At 35.8% G+C, this 20,728-nt stretch overlaps 1 protein-coding gene across 2 annotated transcripts in view; it reads left to right on the plus strand.

Annotated features, from left to right (window-relative positions):
• LNPEP (leucyl and cystinyl aminopeptidase) overlaps positions 1–20,728 on the plus strand; it is a 130,087-nt gene that overhangs the window by 80,292 nt on the left and 29,067 nt on the right. For both annotated transcript variants that reach the window (XM_072597345.1, XM_072597346.1), the window contains exons 8-11: positions 5,420–5,551; positions 14,213–14,344; positions 14,910–15,073; positions 16,829–16,917. In XM_072597345.1, the coding sequence (XP_072453446.1) occupies positions 5,420–5,551; positions 14,213–14,344; positions 14,910–15,073; positions 16,829–16,917 (517 nt within the window). The remainder of the gene's footprint in view (positions 1–5,419; positions 5,552–14,212; positions 14,345–14,909; positions 15,074–16,828; positions 16,918–20,728) is intronic.

Below are 20,728 nucleotides of genomic sequence, written 5' to 3' on the forward strand. Positions count from 1 at the left end.
CTTGGGCTTAATAGAGATTTTATGTTAAATCTGTTGTGTCTGTACCATATATCCAAATCATTTGGGGGACTCAAATAATTTTTGATACTTGTTAGTTGCTGACAGATTGTGTATCTTTAGGTTCAAGTTCAAAATGGTAAATTTTGATTTTGTGTTTCAGCTTTTTATTGCAATAAACTATTGCTAGCGTGCATATATAATACAGTGTGGTAATGATATATTCATTTATGTTATGTATTTTTAAATTTTGTCATAGGTATACAGCAGTAAATAGCTTTATAGTTTTTTCCAACATTTCTTGCTGTCTATAACCCAGGACAAATTGTTTTGCCTCTTTAGGCTTTAGTTTCCTCACCTGAAACTGAGGGGTTTAAAGTAATTTCTGTAGTTTTTTCTAGGTATAAAACCTATCATTCAGTTCCTCCAATTGTTTGGGGAATTTAGTTAAATAAAATTTGAAAGGCTTTTTTTTAAAAAAAAATTATTTTTGGAAAAGATAGAGAGTATGTGTGTGTGTACGTGCATATGCATGCGTGTGTGTGTATGAGAGGAAAAACATTAAGAGAATAGAAGAGGTAAATTTGAACATAAAATATGGCATGCCTATTATTATCATAGTGGATATATGTACAGTTCAAATCCAGCCTCAGACACTTATTAGCTGTGTGACCCTGGGCAAGTCACTTAACCCTTATTTGCCTCAAGTTCATCTTTAAAATGGGGACACACACAGACGGAAATGGAAACATGGAAAATGACTGCTAAAAAAAAAACTCTTGGACACCATCCATGGTGTCTCATAGAGTCGGATACAACTGAACAACAGCAACAAAATATAGTAGTATTATAGTGGTAGGTAGGTAAGTAGGTAGGTATAGTGCTCTTCCTAAATGATTGACCTCACTAGGTACAAACCACATGTTGTAGCTTAGTGTCCCCTCTTAGGTCACATTTTGAAAAACATTGTTCAACTTCAGTAGAATGAAATATACCTATTTTTTATATGGCTCACCTTTATAATTTTATCTCAAATCTTTCTGAAGGATTATTGACTAAGATACTATGAAAATGTACTCCAAAGAAAGCATAGATGGTGACTTATTTCACATAGAATATGTCTTGTTTTAAGGGGTTTTTTTCTCTTTAAATTCTTATAACAAGAACATTATTCTCTTAAGAGAATAATGAAATAAGTTTCTGTATCATTTTTTACAATATTTGAAAATTAAATTTAACAACCAGCTTTCTGAACTCCAGGTAATATTTTAAAACATATGCTGATTTTTAAAAGCATATGGAAGTAGAATATTCCAGTTTGGTATTTTGTTCTAGTTTTAAGTTCTTCTTGCCTTCTCTCCTAGCCCCTGCCCTGACTTTCATTGAGATGAACCTCTTCATTATCTGAACCTTCAAAGTACCTTTTCAGGTTTTTGGCCCATGGTGGCAGTATCTTTGGTTTTACCAGTAAGAATCAGTTTGCCCTCTTTCCTTCCTTGGTGATCTATTTTGGCTTGTCTCTTGAAGCCACATTCTCTACAGTTCAGCCTTTGGACTTAAGTGTGGGCTTCAGGGACGGTCTTACTTATCTGTTTTATCTTTCATGGCGTCTGGCAATACTAGTACACAGTTGCTATGAGAGGGAAGTGTTCAAGAAATGTTTGTTGAATTTACAGGACAGAATCACCACAATTCTAAATAGAACCTACTGAATATATATTTTGGGTGACTTTTGCCCCTCCATTATTCCTTTTATGTTTTTGAATCTAAAAAGGATAGGACCTTTGCAGATACAAATGTGAACACATGATAAATTAATGACATTGTATCGCTCCATTTTTCCTCAGCAGCTGAATAAATGAGACTCAAGGGAAACACCTTGAGTGGAAATATGGGTAGCTAGCGAGGGGCTTAGATATGGAAGAGCCCATTTCTAAACTGGAGGTTTGAGGACAGACAGATTAGTTTTTTTGCAGGCTACAGGCAAAAGGTCAGATTCTAAAAGTTTATTCTGGCAACAGTATAAAAGATGGATTGGAGTACAGAGAGAATAGAAGCAAGAAGACTGGGGAAGGAAAGATAGTGCAATAGGCAGATGGTAGTAAAGACTTCTATTAGACTAGTGGCTAAAAGGGGGATGGAAGGTGCTGTTGAAATAGAATTAGTAGGTCTACTCAGCTCCCGTCCTCATTCTGGGGGACTTCAGCATAAGTGTTGATATTCTCTTTAGCATTTTCACCTCCCAGTTCCTCAGCTTACTCCATATTGTGACCTTCATTCCCTTAATCCCTGAGTTCTCTCCCAGGCCTCCACTCCTGCTCTACCTCTATGCTTTTCCTTTCTTAATCTTGATTCTTTGATAAACCAGTTCAACTCTATACTCTCCTTGAGCTTCTTGACCCCTTACCATATCATTGATCATACTCTGCCAAGAATCAATCTTAGATCATTCCTACCATCTAATGCATTTGCTTCTACCAAGAAGAAAGTCCCCTAACCATTTTGCTTGGGTCTAAATTTATATTATATAACCTCAACTGGGCCCTCAGGACTGCTAGATAATCTTTTGGCACCTCCCTAAAAAACACATTATCTCACCACATTGGCTCTTCGAGACATTTTTAATCCTTCTTCAAACCTCCTATAATTCCTGCTTCCCACCCTCTTAACTGAAAATCTTACCTCATATTTTATTTTAAAAAAACAAACCTAAGACCTTTGAGGCCATAACCTCCTCTTCTCTCCTTTTCCTCGTCTCCTATCACTCAGATATCTTCTACCAATTTTTCCTCCTTCACTTGTTCACATGATAAGGTGGTCCTTCCCCTTATCATGTCCAACCCCTCTACCTGCACAAGCAATCCCATTCCACCCCACCTCTGGGTTTTGCCCCCTTTGTCATCCCTACTCTGTCATTTATTTTCAATCTCTCCCTGTCTACAGACTGTCTTCCTGCTGTGTGTAAACATGCGCATGTTCTTCCTCTATTCTCAAAAAATCCCCCAAAACTCTTATCTATTATCCATATCTCTTTTGCCTTCTGTAGTTAAATTTCTTGAGAAGATCATATACAATAGGTGTCTTCACTTTTTCTCCTCTTATTCTCTTATCTCCCCATAGGCTGGCTTCTGGCCTCATCATTCAGTTGAAACTGCTTTCTCTAAGGCAACCAGTGATCTCTTAAGTTGCCACATCTAATGGCCTTTTCTTAGTAATTCTCCTTTGTTACTTCTCCGCAGCCTTTGTCACTTTCACTTAAGCCTTTGTCCTTAATACTCTGTCCCTTTAGGTTTTTCTGGACACACTTTCTCCTGATTCTCCTCATACTTATCTAGATCTTCATTCATGCCATACTCACTAATCATGGGTGTCCCTCAGGAGTCTATCCCTAAGCAAACCATAGATTGCTTAGTTCGGGGATAATGAAGTCATTGACTTTTGAAAAAGCAGTTTCATTAGAGTAGTGGAGCAGAAGCAAGATTGCAAGAGGTTGTTGAGAGGAGAGTGAGGAAGTAGGAGCCTTGGGTTTAAAACTTTTTCCAAGAAGCTTAACAGTAAAGGGGAAGAGAAAATGAAGATGGGACAGCATTTGTACAGACTTAGATGGCCAAGAGAAGGCATTTTAGGATTAGGAAGTATCTGTGCATGTTTGTAACAGGTCGGAATGAACCAGTGGAGGTGGAAATGTCCTAGATAGGGGAGAGAGAGAAGGACTGCTGGGGCTAGGTTCTGGAAGAGGTGGGGAAATAGGAGCACAGGCCATGGGCACAAAGGGAGGATTTGGTGGGATGGGATGGTAGGTAGAGCAGGACCTCTTCAGAGATAGGAGCGAAAAGTCCAGAGTGGGAGGTGATGCTTGGAAATTTTGAGGGGATAGAAGAAGAGAGCTGAAGGACCTCACTTTACATGGTGTCATTGTCCTTAGGGAAGTTGGAGGGTTTGAGGCAAGGAAAGAGAAGAACAAATTGAATAGGTGCTATGGAGAGAGGAAGAAGCAGATCAGGTGGAGCTAAAGGATTATCAGACAGCACTCAGGGGTCTGGTGAAGTTAACATCTTGCAGATCTGTGAGAATTTGCAATTTCATGATTCATTCAGGGTTGCTCACCAGCCTGAAGCCAAAGTAAAAAAGTTGATGTAAGCTTTCTAGGAATGAATGAATTTGTAAGTCAGGCATGAAGAAAGGTTGGATGTGAGGGCCATACCTTAGTGATAAATTCTAAGGCAAGAGCTACAGAAACTTGATAGGGGATTCCTACATTCTTAAAGTTGGGCAAAAAGACAAGTGAAGTCTAAGTAGGATAGACTGACTTCTATCCTAAGTAGGATAAAATAAGAACAGGTCACAGGAAGGGAGGCTATAATAAGGGTAGAGAGTTAATTTAGAGAGATGTGGGAAAAACAAGAATTGTTATTCATGACTAGAATTTCAGAGTCTAGATCTTAGAGGAGCAATTCTGAAAGATGTTAAATTCCAGGGTGTGCCAAGCAATTTTGTAACCATCTTGTTAGAGGTGTTGAAAGCATGAATTTTGAAGGGCCTGAGGATGTTGGCAAAGGAATAGGTAGTGAGAAAAATCATCAGCCAGCTATAGAAGTCATGGGAAAAGTAACCTGGAAGCCAGTAGATGATGGGTAAAGAGTACTACCAGCCAAGTTCTTTATAAAGAATTTTTAATTCTACTCAGTTATATGATATGAATTTTCTGACTGACATGTCTAAATGGACATTTCAAAGTTTGATCTTTTTCCATGTCTGCTTTTATTTCTATGTTTCTGATTTCATTTTTTTTATTTCTTTTACTTTATTATTTTTCATCTTTGTTTCTTTTTGTCTGAGTTCAAACTTTGACTGTACCATTACCTGTATGTTTTTAGAACAAGTTACTTTCTCTAGGTCTGACAGCATTTTAACTTAATGATATCTAAGAACGTTGTTAGCTTTACATTTATGTTCCTACGATCCTATTTCATTTCAGTATAAACAACTAGGTTTTTGTTTATTGGAAAAGCAGAAGGAAGTAGCCAGAGTTCTGGGAACATAATGGACTATTTTGTCAGGTCTGAGGTGCAGTAATGTTGCAGTAATTGGCATGTTTCTGTAAGAAACTTCTGTGCCTTGAACTTCACTTGGTTTACGGAAGAATTTTATCTACAAAAATTGCTTCCCCCACCCCAGTTTGGTAGTTATAATATTCAAAAAAAAAAAAAAAGAGATTAGGAGTAGATAGGTAGATAAAGCAAGTCACTATGATAATTTTGATCAGCAGAATTACCTTTACTGGTGAATCAGGGAAAAGAGAAAAGCTCAAACATCTTTCATTCCCATTGTGAACTATGCTTAAATTGGAAAGTATCTTTGTCTATACTTAACTCTTCCCTTGTGATTCCTTATAATTTATTAGTCTTTTGTTTTTTTCTAGTATGAGGATTTCTTGAATGCTCGTTTTAAAACCATGAAGAAGGATTCTCTGAATTCATCTCATCCAACCTCATCTTCTGTTCAGTCTTCAGAGCAAATTGAAGAAATGTTTGATTCGCTTTCATATTTTAAGGTACTGATCTAGTAAAAACTGCTCAGAGTTGAGTTCTAACTGATTTTTGTGTTTGCAAGCAAGTTACTTCATGTTACAAATTAAGCAAACCATATGTGTGTGTGCGTGTGTTCATTTGTTTCAAGATTATATTAATTAGTTCAGTATTCACTCCCCTCCATACTCAAACTCCCTGTTTTGTAACTGATCATTGCTTGCCAAGTCCATACCCTGAATTATTCCTATTCCTGAAGTCTTCCCTCTGTGTTCCTAATCACATGCTGCTGAATAGTACTAGAGGAAGTCACATGACCGTGATAACTGGGTGCCCTACAAGTTTGCAGTCTAACCTCATCTGACCTCTCACTGAAGCAAGACAGTCTTCTTAATTCCTTTACTTCTTTTCCAGTTGACAAATGGTCAAAGGATATGAACAAGTGGTTTTCAGAAGAAGAAATCAAAGCTATCTATAGTCATAAGAAAAAATGCTTTAAATCACTATGGATTACAGAAATGCAAATTAAAATAACTCTGAGGTACCACCCCACACCTATCAGATTGGCTGATATGACAGAAAAGGGAAATGACAAATGTTGGAGGAGATGTGGAAAAATTGGGACACTAATGCACAGTTGGTAGAGTTGCGAACTGATCCAATCACACTAGAGAGCAATTTGGAATATGTCCAAAGGGCTATAAAATTGTGCATACCCTTTAACCCAGCAATACCACTACTAGATCTGTATCCCAAAGACATCAAAGAAAAAGGACCTCTATGTACAAAAATATTTATAGCAGTTCTTTGTAGTGGCAAAGGACTAGAAATTGAGGGGATACCCATCATTTAGGGAATTTCTGAACAAGTTGTAGTATATGATTGTGATGGCATACTATTGTGCTTTAAGAAATTATGAGCAGGATAGAAAAGCTTGAAAAAACTTATGTGAACTGATACAAAGCGACGTGAGCAGAACCAGGAGAACATTGTACACAGAAACAGCAATATTGTACAGTGATCAACTATGATTGACTTAGCTCTTCTGATCAATGCAGTGATCCAAGACAATTCTGAAAGACTTATGATGAAAACAAAACTACCTACCTCCAGAGAAGGAACTGACAGCATTTGAGTATAGAGCAAAGCATACTTTTTAAACTTTCTTTATTTTTTCTTGTCTTTTTTTTTGGTATGTGTTTGCAACATTGTTAATATAAAAATGTTTTGCATGAAAAGAAACAACCTCTTCCTCTCAGAGAAACATTTGTAATAACAAAGAATTTTTTAAAATGGGAAAAAGAAAAAAGAATCAGCAAAATCAGTACATCAGAAAAAACCTGAATTAGGCAGTGTTACATTTATTAAACCCCCTCACCTCTATAAGGGAGTGGAGGGAGTCACGTGTCTTTTAGCGTCTTTACTTTTTAAGTTAAAGAATTGGAAGAGATTAGATATGAACCAGAACATCTGTATACAAATTCAGAATGACTGGGTGACTGATGAGAAATTGGAAATGAGAGTGAAGGAAGAGCCAAAATTTTGTTCTTGAATGACTGGAAAAAATGATGGTACTATTGACAGAATTAGGAAGGTCAGTAGAGGTTTTCTGGGTTAGATTTTTTTTAAAAAGGATTTTAAATTTTGTTCTGAATATATGACAAACGTCAAACCCATTCCATTCAGCTGTTTTTAAAATATATGTAATACATTCAAACACAGTAGTTCCAGAACTACCCTGCTTTTCTTTATCTCTGTCTGAAATTCTGTGAATTTTAAAGAAATGTTTCATTGATGCTTTTTTTTTTTAAGGAAGGGGAATCACTACCCCTCTTCCCTCCCCTCTTCCCCGCCGCTTTTGTTACCCTCTCTTCCCCACCAGTAAAGCCTTCCCTTGTAACAAATAAACATAATCAGGCAAAATATGGCCATGCCTGAAGGTCTGTGTCCCGTTATGTCTCTTACTAGTTTCTTCCTGTTGCCAAAATCACAACTTCCACTTCCAGTATCCTTCCCACCTGCTTTCATCAGCGGAGCTCCTCCTAACCACCGTTCCTCTGTTCATACTCATTCTTAAATGGTGAGTAAACTTCCCCACCATCCACATTGATACTGAATCCCAGACTACTGAAGAAGAGATGACAGATGTCACCTCATCTTAAGCCTTCCTTTCTTATACTTGGTGACACAGTGAATACAGTGCTGCACAAGGAGCTGGAAAGACTCATCTTCCTGAGTTCAAGTCCAGCCTCAGACACTTACTAGCTGTATGAGCCTGGGCAAGTCACTTAACCCTGTTTGCTTCACTTTCCTGGTCTCTAAAATGAGCTGGAGAAGAAAATGGCAAACCACTCCAGTATCTTTGCCAAGAAAATCCCAAATAGGGTCACAAAGAGTCGGACATAGTTAAACAGATAATAGTCTCATACCTCCTGACTCACTAGTCCAAGTGTGAGAATCACAATATCCCTTGCCCCTTACTGCCACTTCCAGGTTTTTCCCTCTCCTTCCGTTGCTCAGTAACTATTCCTCCTTTGAGGTTCACACTATCCAGATTCATTATGCAATCCAGATCCTGGCAACTGTTATATGTTGACCCTTTTCTGTGAGTTCAGAGCCGAATTCACAGTATTCCTCTCCATCTCAAGTCTTGTCTTCATACCAGGAGACTTCAGCATATGACTGTTCTTTTAAATACCCTAACTTCTCAGTTCTTCAGTCTGCTCAGCTCCCATGACCTGTTCTTTCACTCCATCTCATCTATAAGCAGAGGACTGATCATACTATCACCCTTAAGTGCTCTGCTTCCATTACCGAAGAACTCAGGTTTCTTTGTCTGATCATAGCGTATCATTACCCTCTGCTTCCCTATACCTCCCTCCTGTCAAACTTATCTTGCAGTCTCTCCAGCTCTTAGTATTTTGCCAGATCATCATCCTGGCCCTTACGACATTCTCCATTTTTATACTTAGTGAACCAGTTCAACGCTTCCTACTCCTCAGACCAGATAGAATCGGTTAGGGTTAGTGATTCTAAACCCTATCCCTAAAAATGCACTCTAACTCTAAATCCTTCCTTATCCTGTTGTTACTTACTCCTTGACAGACCCCAGCCCCAGATTATTTCCATCACTCACTTTCTCCACACTCTTCAAGATGCTGCTAAGTGGGACTAGAGAAAGTCCTGAAGCCAAGCTGACTGGGTCTGCCAGAAATTTAGGTTATCTAATTTCAACTTGGGCCCCTTTTTAGCAAGGCAGCCCTTTATTATTGCCTAATTGATTCTTTATCTTACTCTCCCCAGGGCCTCTTTCAAGCCTTCTTTTCTCATTCCTCTCAACTGCACTCCTTTCCCCTTCCCCTCAGTAGAAGCCTTCATCTCGATTTCTATTAAAAACATCTAGGCTATTCCTTAGGAACTCCCTCTTTTCTCTCCTCCTAATCTCATACCTCCATGACATGATCTCCCATTTCCTTCTTTACCTCAGACTCTGATGAAGAGGTGATCCTTCGAAGGCCAGCCTTGTGTCCCTTTCTTCCTATCTGTCCCTACCTTCTTGAGCAGATAAACTCCTACTATGAAACTTTCCTTTCTCATCTCTACCAGTTCTTCACCTATTTCCTGCTAACATTTTCAAGTTTTCAATATTCTAACCCCTCTAACTGCCTTCCTATAACCTCTTGCTTTTCTCAGCTCAACGTTTTTGAAAAACCATCTTTATTTGGTACCTCAGTTTCTCCTCTTGTCATTCTCTTTTTTATCCCTTCAAAATGGCTTCCAACTTTATAACTCAATTGAAATTGCTCCTTCCAGAATTATCAGTGATCTCTTAGCCTCCTGATTTAATGGCTACTCCCTTCATCTTCATCTTCCTTGATTTCTGCTTCATTTAACACTATTGACTACTCTTTCTTCAAGGATACTCTTTCCTCTCTGGGCTTTTAGGAAACTTTTCCCTTTTAGTTCTCTTTCTACTCACCCATTCACTCTTTCTCAGTCTCCTTTTGCTGATTCATCATCTTTGTCACACCAACTAACTGTCAGTCTACCCAAAGACTGGTCTCTCTTCTCATTTCTCATTACACTCTCAGTGATGTCATCAGTTCCTGTGGACTCGGTTCTTTTATGTTGATGACTCCAAATCTGTATATCAAGTCCTGGTCTCTTTCCTCACTTCCAGTCCTTCATCAGCAGCTTCCTTTGGAAATTTCAAACTGTGTCACAGAGACTTATCAAACTCATCATGTCCAAAACAGAATTGATTATTCTCCCACTCAAACACACTCTTATCCTAAATTTCCCTATTACTGTAGAGGGTACCATCATCCTCTCAACCACTTCCTATTTTACAGTCTTGTATGCTCAACTCCTTACAGTAACCCCAAGTAGCCAATCTATTTCCAAGTCTGGTCATTTCTGCCTTCTCAGTATCTGTTATGCACACAATAGGGAAAATAAGTGGGATGGTTATTAGAAGGAGCAGACAATAAACAAAGATGTTTTCGAGATAGAGGAAACCTGTGCCCATTTGAAAGTAGAGGCACAAAAGCAATGAAAAGGTAGAAATTAGAGACTGAAGATTCTGAACATAATAAGGAATAATTAAAGGAGTAAGGTAAGAAAGGGTCACAGAGGTGGTGGAGGGGGTGATGTGGTCCAGGGTAAAGATGAAAGAATTTGCCTTGTCACTACTCAGAATATAAAAGGAAGAAAGAATAAATGTAGATCGAGATACATTTAGAGACAGAAGGGAGGAAAGATTAAGGAACTTAATACATTTGGAAACTTGAAGTGTGGGGCAAATATGTACTTTATCTCAGTAGATTAAAAAGTGAGAGCATTTTCCCAAATTAAAAACAAAGAGGCGAGAAGAGCATGAAGAAACCTTTGAAGAGTTGTTTCTGGGAATATGAGATGGTCAACTGCCATCTGAGAGGGTTCTGGGTACTGGGGAGGACCTAGTTTATTTTTTTTTTTTTAATTTTTAAATTCAAACTTAAATACAAAACTAGAAAAAAAAAAGTTTCCATGTACCCAAGAGAGGACTCAGCATAAAACTATAAATTTGATTTCAGATTATTTACTTTTTAAAAAGAACAATTGTGTAATAAGTGCTACACATTATTTTCAAAGCTGCCCACCTTTTCTGTGCTTCCTTCCAAGTTTTCTTTTATTCTCTGCTGTGCACTTTCTTTTTCTCACTTCTTCTCCACCCTGCCCTAAAGAAGGCTACCACTGAACACATGCACACACATGTATGTGTATGCATGTATATATGTGTGTGTGTATACATTTACATACATGTATGTAAAATTACATTGTACATATATGTAAAATTACATTGTACATACTTCTAAGTTCTTTCTTTAGAGATGGATATATAAGTTCTTTCTCTGGAAGTGGATAGTATCTTCCTTCATAGGTCCAAGTATTTCCATGTTTTTGTAAATTCAACCAGTTCATCAGTTTTTCTTATAGTGTAGTAGTATTCCATCATGATTATATACCACAACTAGTTTAGCCATTATCCAATTGAGGGGTATCTATCACTTTAACCAATCTGATAGGTATAAGATGATAACTTGAAGTTATATTAATTTGCATTTCTCTCATTAGTAGTGATTTAGAGCATTTTTTCATGTGACTATATGTAGTTTTGATTTCTTCATCAAAAAACTGTCTCTTCATATCCTTTGATTATTTATTTAATTGGGGAATGACTCATATTCTTATAAATTTGACAAATTCTTTATATATTTGAGAAATGACTTCCTTATCTTAGAGACCGTCTGTGAAATTTTTCCCCCAATTTTCTGATTTCCTTCTAATCTAACATTGGATTTATTTGTACAAGAACTTTTTAATCTAATATAATCAAAATTATTGATTTTACACCTCACAATGCACTTTCTCTCGTTTATTTATTAATTGTTTGCCTATTCGTGATTCTGATAAGTAATATGTTCTATGTTTTTCTAATTTTCTTGTGATATATCCTTTTATATCTAGGTCATGTATCCCTTTTGACCTTATCTTGGTATATGGTTTAAGATATTTGTCTAGGGCCAATTTCTGCCCAAATTGCTTTCCTGCTTTCCCAACAATTTTTACCAAATAATGAATTCTTATCCCCAGAACTTAAATCTTTACATTTCTCAGGCACAAGGCTACTATAATCCTTTACTACTGTGTATTGTATGTATACTCTGTTCCACTGATCTACCCCTCTATTTCTTTATCAGTACCAGATAGTTTTGTATTTACTTCTTTATAATACAGCTTCAGATCTGGTACTATCTAATCTCCTTCCTTTACATTTTTTTCAGTAGTTTTTTAAAAATTCTTGACCCTTTGCTCTTTCAAATGAATTTTGTTATTATTTTTTCTTTTACTGGAATGGCATTGAATAAATAGGTTAGGTAAAATGGTCGTTTTTATTATATTGGTCTTGCCTATCCACAAAGAATTAATCTGACTTTATTTGTATAAAGAGTGGTTTATAATTATGTTGATGAGGACTTAATTTAAATTGACATTAATTCAGACTGTGGCTTTAAAAAAAAACAACTTCATTTTAAAACATTGAGGTTCTCTAGGTTATACTCAGTCTGTTTTCTGTCAGGGTTCTATGAAGGTCTTACATTTAATATTGGTCTTTTCCCTCTAATACAGTAATTACTATAATTTTGTAAAGCACTTAATGACCCTGCTTAAAAAGAGACTTGATACCAGCTTATGTTACCTATTGGGACAGAGAATGAGTATTTGTCATTTTAGACGTGGATAATCTACATAAATCTAACCTTTGCCGCAAGGGATCCTGTAACTACGAAGTCTTTGTTTCTGTAATTTATCCTCTCTTCCATCTCTCAAGAAGAGTTCGATTTCCCCCTTCTTTATTGAAATGAAACATATGGTCCCTGGGATGTTTGGATCCTGCCCTTAGGGTTAACTGAAATGGAAATGGAGCCAAGGTGTGTGCTTCCCATGGACTTGGAGAAAAGTGGGATACTGGATTATTAGCCAGTATTGTTTGAATGAGGAAAAGAAAGTCCAGTGTGGGAAAATGTTCTTTAGAACACATTCTGCTTTTTTTTCGCTGTAGTGATAAAATTGTGATGAAACAAAACAAATATACATCTATACATTTTTAGGAAATAAAATATGTATATAAACGACCACAAAAACTGGGTAGCAAGGCCTTTGACTTTATTGCACATAATTGAGCTGTTTCATATAATGAATTTTGAAGCCACAAATTAATTTGTACAAGGTGGCAACCTGGAAACCTTTGTTCCAATTTTTTAAAATTTAACTGAAATAATAAAATTGAAGAAGTTTCCTATTATGAATACCTACTTAATGATTAAATGTAACATCTTACAGTATCATAAAAATAGTTAAATATTAAACAAAAGACAGTGCCATTTTTAGGCAAGAAAATGCTTGTCTTATGTAAGATTTTAATCATTTAATTTTCTGAAATATCAGATGAAATTTTTGATTAGGATCATTTATGGTGTAATGAGTATCTAGATGTACTTTTAAAAGTATTTCCTTATTGGTTTAGTTATACTACTTAGGTATAGACTGTATAGAATGCTTAAATAGGCAAAATATTATCAGAGAGGGTATTGGCTACCTTACTGTGTTATGAAGGGTAAAATCCACATATACTAGAAAAATATTTAGAAAATCAGGCATGAAAATTTAATGGGTCTACCTAATTTCCATATTGCCATTTTGTGTATATGCCAGCTTTTATACAGTAGACATAAACCAAAAGATGTACCAGCCTGCTTGAAGATTCTCTTCTGATAACACAGGTAGTATCTTTTGTGAAGTACAACTGAATTCAAATGGGGAAAATGACAAGATGAGTTCCCAGGTTTTTCCACTGGTACTCTTTTCCTTTTAAAATATCAATAAGAATTTTTCTGGACTGGGTACCAGGTCTCTTTATCTTGCCCAATTTGGGGCCACTCATAGGCCCAATCATGATCAACATGGAAGCTTTAACCTGCTGCATCTTTCTCACCTGTGTAATTTTCATCCTTCTTCGTGATCCTGATGGCCCTCATGATACTGGTCTGGACTTAGTGTGTTAACCCTACTTATTGTAGCTCAGAACTCCCAAACCCAAGCCATCCACCAGGCTCAGCCTCCCCAGTAGCAGAGACTCCAGACTTGCCCCACTAGGTCTACTGTCTCTTTCCTAGACTTTTAATAAGTCTAGTGAATTAGTAAAAGCAAATCCTTGAGTTCCCCTAATGGATATCATTGCAGTTAGAAAAAAGTGCTTTTGGGAGAATAGGAGAGAATAGAAAACTACTTTCTGAAGCTTTAAATAATTTTCAAAGCAATTTTAATTTCATAAAGTAATTCCTGAATTTAAATGAGTGCATGCAGCAAAGTTAGTAATACAGGAACTTATTTTTGATTTTGCCATTGGGGAGTCATACTAATCTCTGTATTAAAATAGAATCATATTATGTGAAACTTTCACTGTCTGTATCACTTCTATGTGATCCATATTATTGAAATATGAGTAAATGTACAAATAAAATCAAGCTTCTGCAATTTGGAGTAAGAAAAACTTGTTAAGAACATTTATATCCTGAACCAAATCTGTAAACTATGAAAGTTCATTCGTTCTGTCTGTTCACTTATTTTAATTTTTTTTAAAGGGAGCATCTCTTTTGTTAATGCTGAAAAGTTTTCTGAAAGAAGAGGTGTTTCAGCATTGCATCATACTTTATTTACATAATTACAGTTATGCATCTATTCAAAGCGATGACCTTTGGGATAGTTTTAATGAGGTAAGTGTTCTAGAGGCTTTTATTCTAGGTATTTCATTTAACTGAAAGTAGTAAGAAGTTAGGAAAAGCTTTCCATTCCAGATCCTTAGTTACCATATAAGTGCAAACCAAAAATCTCACAAAATAGTATGAATAGTTAAAATACTACTTTCTTGAGGGGAGGGGAGGAAGAAGCACATTTTTCCAAGGTGTAAAAATGTTTATTTCATAAAAATGTGTTGTATTTCATTTATCTCTTTTACCATGTAACTTTTTGTATGTGATATTATATACACACGTGTATATGTGTGTATGTGTATCACAGCCTTCTAAACTAGATTATCATTTAGTTCCTCTCCTTATTTTCAGACTTTTTCTTCATTATTTCTGACGAAGTTCTTCAGTTGATTAATATCCTGATGGTTTAGCTCTGTAAATTTATGCTACTGGCTTTCCATTAAGACTGAGCCAAAGGTGGTCTTTATCTGATGTCCTCAGGCAGAGAGGAAAGTTGACAAATTAAGCCATAATAAATTTATTTGCAAAGTTGTCTTTTCTCCTGAGTGAAGTTGTTTTTATTTTGCAGATCACAAAAGAAAATCTGAATGTAAAAACAATGATGAAAACTTGGACCCTGCAGCCAGGATTTCCTTTAGTGACTGTTCAAAGAAAAGGAAAGCAAATTTTAGTACAGCAAGAGAGATTCCTTCTAAGTACTACAAATTCTGGAATTCATCCTTTGGATTCAAGGTTATTTACATTTTGTTTTATGTTTTGATCCCATCATAGGGTTTTCTTCATGTTTACTTAATGGAGACCCAACCTCACACTGGTACAGTAGAAAGTGAACTGATTTTGAACTCAGTTGTCATTCTGCCCCTCTTATGTATTGCCTGTGTATCCATGGACTAGTGACTTAACTTCTCTGGTCTTCAGTTTCCTCGTCTATAAAATTAAGACATTGGACTAGATGGCATTTTCCGGTTCTACATTTTCAATTTAATGATTTTTTTCCCCAGAAAACATAGTAAATAAGTGTATTGCATAAATAGATAATATAATAATAATAATGGAATATTTTACTAATATTCTTGGCAGATGTCACTTGGGCTACAGTAAAGAATTACAGACAGTTCTCGCTTTATATGCTTTCTCATTGTGCAAATTTGGCTTCATGTAAAGAATTATTTAAAGAAAGCATTCTAAGAAAACAGGGATATTAACTTCACTCTGCTCTTACTCTTTGCTCCTGCCCCTTGGTGCTCTCAGCTCCAACTCTCCCTCACAAAATAAAAAAAGACAGAAAAAAAAAAAACAACCTCCAAATGAAAGCAGAAGAATGCACTCTCAAAGCTGGAGACCTCCAGCCCCAAGAAGGGGGATCTTTGTCCCCCTCTACCATGTGTATCTGTCCCCGTGTGTCTGTCTTTTGCCCATCTAGGCTCGGCTACTGCATGTCTGTCCTCAGCCCCCATGTATCACCTGCCATCTCCTGTTTGTATCCATGTCCAGCCCTCATATGTCTATCTCCCATGTGTCCTTCCTCCTGGTTCCGGCCAGGCCTGTCCATGGTGTTTCTTCTCCTGGTCTCACTTCTCTGTCCCTGGCCTCTACATGTCCTTGAACTGTGTGCCAGCTCTTTCCCTCCATGGGTATGGACCCCTGCCTGCCTGCCTCCTTCCCTTCCTTCCCCAGGTCCTCTGGAAAATTACCTAAAAGTTACTTTAAGTATGGTCTGTGGAACTGTCCACTTAACATAAAGCAAGAGCTGTCTGCAATTGGTTTGCAATTGCAGTTTAGGGATAAAGTCAGATATATTTCTAGACAAAGATACAGTGGGTTCCTAGTTCCCAAATTCTGGTCCATGGGAAATTTTTATTAGTTTTTATAAATTTTACTTCCATAAATCTTAATTTCTTAAAACCTATAAACTTTAAAGCCTGATTTTTTCCTTTATTCCTACTTCTTTCTCTCTGCACCCTGAATCTTCCACTTCCCCCTAACCCTTTTTTTTCACCTATTTCTACACATACACATCTCCAGAACTTCTAAGCCTAGGATATAGAAGAAAGACTATTCTGTGATAGAGAATTGGATATTTTCCTACCCTAAAATAGTTTTGAGTTGGGAAAACACTGGTATAGATCATTTGTCAATGTAAGTCTCAAGCGTGAGAATATACTTTCTTTTTTCCCTTAAAAATAGAATTTTTAAGATTTTAAGTGCAGGTTAGAAAAGGGGAAGGTCATGTTTAAGAAGAAGGTTTTTTGTATTCAGGTTTTTCACTTAGCAAAATATACTTCTGTTTGAGTTTTATAACATTTCTATTTGCCAGATTGAGGAATTTTTTGAATGTAATGCATAAATCAGACATGTTTGTAGAATATTGTAGTTTGATGAAATAAAACTTTAAAAATATAATTGACTCCTTCAGAAAACTGTTCTGTTATGTAGCCAGTTTAAAAATAAAGTAATAATTCTTTAATAATTTTTTTCCCTTTATAGCCATCTGTGGCATATTCCACTCTCCTACATCACTAGTGAATATAAGCCACAAGAATATCCATATGTGACATTACTAAACAAAAAATCAGGTATTGTATGTAATACTTTAAAGTTGCATAGAATTTTCTTTTTTAATGGCTTATTGATCCTTTTAATTTTTTTTACATCATCTAGGCAGCTAGGTAGAACAGTGAATAGAAGGATGGGCTTGGAAGCATAAAGGTGTGACTTCAGTTTGACCTCAGACACTTACTGTGTTACACTGAACAAGGCACTTGCCTTTTGTTTACTTCAGTTTCCTCATTTGTAAAATGGAAATAATAATAGCTTCTGTTGGAACAAAAGTTGGTCACTGTATCAGTCGGAATTTTAATTTTTGGTGTTATTTTTACTTACATTATTGGGGTTATTTTTATATTATTCTCTTAGTTCTACATTTTCAGGTAATACAAATCTTCCCAGATTTTTTCTGAATTCTTCACGTTCCTCATTTATATGATGTAATAATCTATTATATTTGTATATAGTAATTAAGATATTTGCCAATTAATTGGCATCCACTTTGTTTCTAGTACTTTTTGCTGCCACAAAAAGTATTGCTATGAATATTTTGATATATAAATGACCAGATTTTTTGTTTTTGACCGCCTTGAAAGTTGTTGTGATAATTCTGATTAAAATAATATGAATGGTTTAGTGATTTTTATTGTTTTTCATTTGGGTCCAACTTTTCAAGACCCCATTTGGGGTTTTCTTGACAGATACTAGAGTAGTTTGCCATTTTCTTCTCTAGTTCATTTTACAGGTATGGAAACTGAGGCAACAGAGTTAAGTGACTTGCCCAGGGTCACACAGCTGGTAAGTGTCTGAGGCCAAAGTTGAAGTTAGGTCTCACTGATTCCAGGCCTGGCCCTCTATCCACTGAGCCACCTTGCTTCTACTCGCTTTATTAATGATGGTTTCTGGAGCACTTCAGTCATTTTGCAGTGTGCCTGCTTTCCTTCAGTCCCTCTATCATTGACTACTTCCATATTTTAACTTCTTTGATGGTAATTTGATAGTCATGAAGCACAACCTCAAATTTATTTTAATTTGCTTTTTTAAAAGTATGTTATTTGCAACATTTTTTCTTATTGTTGTGGGCAGTTTACATTTCTTTTTTGGAAGATTATTCTTTGATCCCTTATCCATTGTGAAATACCATTTGATAACTTTTTCAATTTTCCTTGTATTTTGGATATTAGACTTTTATAGTATTTGTTGCAAAGATTTTTTTTTGCCTAGTCAGTAGTTTTTCTATTCTACCTGTATTGATAGTTTGTCTAAAAATGTTTTATAAGATAAAAATGACCTTTTTTCTTCTTTCATGATTATCACTATTCCTTGTCTGGTTGAGAACTTTCCATATAGCCATTTTTGGAAACATTACTTCCATTCTTTTTTTTTTTTTTTTAATTTATACATAGGTTTTGTGGTTTATGGTGAAAGATACTGATTTCAACCACTTTTCTGACTAACTACTTCCTGGGATTGCCCATAAGTTCTGGCATAATAGTCTTCTCTCAGCCCCCTTCTCCCCCAAAAAGAAAAGATGTGTTTTATTGAACATTGAGTAGTGTTTGATTGATAATGGTTTCCTTACTTATCTGGTTTGTTCTGTTGATAAACTTTTCTCTTTCTCTAACCAGTACCAAATAGTCTTTAATGATTAATGCTTTCTTCATATCATAGTTTTTGATCTGGTAGTGCTAAGGTCCTATTGTTCCTTGTTTTTTACTCATTTTTTCCATTGATAATTCCTTTTGTTCTTTCAGATATTTTGTTGTTACTTTGTCTAGTTCAATAAGTTAACTTGTCTAACTTTTGTTATATAACAGGAAATATAAATATTTTAATTAATAGCACTATTTTTATCATTGGTGTGGTCTAATCATAAAAATTACTCTTTCTATAGTTGTCTTTTATTTCTGTAAAAAGCATTTGGAAACAAATCTTGTGACTTGGTAGGTTAACACTCTCATATGTTATGAATTTTTGGATTATAATTGTAATAATTTGGGTATTTTACATTTTTTAATATATCCCTTTTATTTTTGTTTTCTACTTTGTGTAGCTGGGGGATGGGGCATAATTCAACTGAAATCTCCGAAGTTCTTGATGACCTCTTAATTATATTCTTTGTGAGTAATAGTCAGAATTTCTCCTTACTGCTAGAAGATTTCTTTCTACTCCTTTTCTATCATTGGTCACTCTAGAAAATTTTCTTTAATGGAATCCTCACGTACAACATCTAGCAATTTTATTCCTTTAACATCATTTGGGATTTCATTTAACCTAGTATTTTCACTTTTCTTTTTGTCCCATTTGTCTTTCAAATCAGTTATTTTGACCTCCTTATTCAGATAGTAGTTGATTCCCTCCTTCCCATCCCACTCCCTAGTTTGGTTACTACTCCTTGGCATTGTTCTCTTTTTCTTTCTACTGATATGTTAAAACTTCTGTTTCTATATGGCTTTAATGTTTGCTGAATGCTTTCTATCTATTGATCCATGTGAACCTCATGGTCTTTGAGGTAGGGATTACAATTCCTGTTTTACAAATGAGGAAACCAAGGCACAGGAAACTGAAGTAGATTGACCATGGTTATCCTCAGTTACTAAGTGTCATAGAAAGGATTAGAATTCAGTTCTTCTTGTCTTGGGGTCTAGTTCTCTATCTGTTAAGCCATACTATGTTTTCCATTTTAAGTAAAGATATTGGCATACTGAATAACGCACTAAGAACCACAGTCATAAAGACTAGGATTCGGATCCCTCCAGAAAGTTCTGTTCCAAAGCCTTATTATAGCATGGAGAGATGACTCTTAAGTTCTCAAAGGCTTTTCAGTAGAGTACAGGCTTTTTACTCCAATACCATATTGAAAATGCTTCAGGGACAGTCTTAGCAAGAAACTGAGTGTACTTTCTGAGGACCACACTAGCTAAGTACACAAAGGTTTATCACCAGTAGATTGGCTGTGTGGTGACAAATCTTTGACCATGGCAATTACTAAAATAAAAATTATACAAAATGATCCTTGGTGCTGTTCTGCAGTGATAGTGTCAGGCACCTAAAGGGGTAATGCACAAAGTAAAATATATAAGATTACAAAATAAATTTATTAGTTGAGATACAATTATCAGCTTATTTTTTTTTAAAGCTCATGAACATCAGTGTAGACAGTGATAAGAATCCCACTATTTTTAAACCATCCAGAAACATTAACTTGGTTGTTGCTACTATAAATGTAAGTCCAGTGACCAGCAAATATACATAGTATCAGAGGAATTGTATTTTATTAGTCTTGACAGAAAATCTTAAACAAAACCAGAAGGCAGGAGGAAATTTGTAGCAAAGTTGAAAAATGGCTTATGGGTTTCTCCCCGGAGAGAGGCAAAGAAAGTTGCTACCAGTATTGACTTTAATTTTTGTCAAAAGGCAAAAGGAATTAATTTATGAGATAGTTGGTCATTCCATATCACAGAATTCATGATTTGTTGTTTAGTCATTTCTGTTGTGTGTGACTCTTCATGACCTCATTTGAGGTTTTCTTGGCAAAGATGTTTAGAGTGGTTTGCCATTTCTTTTTCCAGCTCGTTTTCCAGATGAGGAACTGAGTCAAATAGGGTTAAGTAGCTTGCCAGGGGTCACACAGAGATGTTCATGATAAGTATTTGCAAAAAGAGCAACATAATTGGACAGTAATTAGACAAAGTCTATGAAGAAATTGATGAGACTGTCCAGATTAAATCAGCTTTTAATATACTACTCAGTGCCTCAGATTCAAGAATGGGATTAGGTATGGATGACAAAAAATATGTTCGAAAATATGGATCTGGAATGAGGATTGAAAGAAGCCAG

This window comes from Notamacropus eugenii, chromosome 3 (genome assembly GCF_028372415.1).
Source record: "Notamacropus eugenii isolate mMacEug1 chromosome 3, mMacEug1.pri_v2, whole genome shotgun sequence".
NCBI lineage: Eukaryota > Metazoa > Chordata > Mammalia > Diprotodontia > Macropodidae > Notamacropus > Notamacropus eugenii.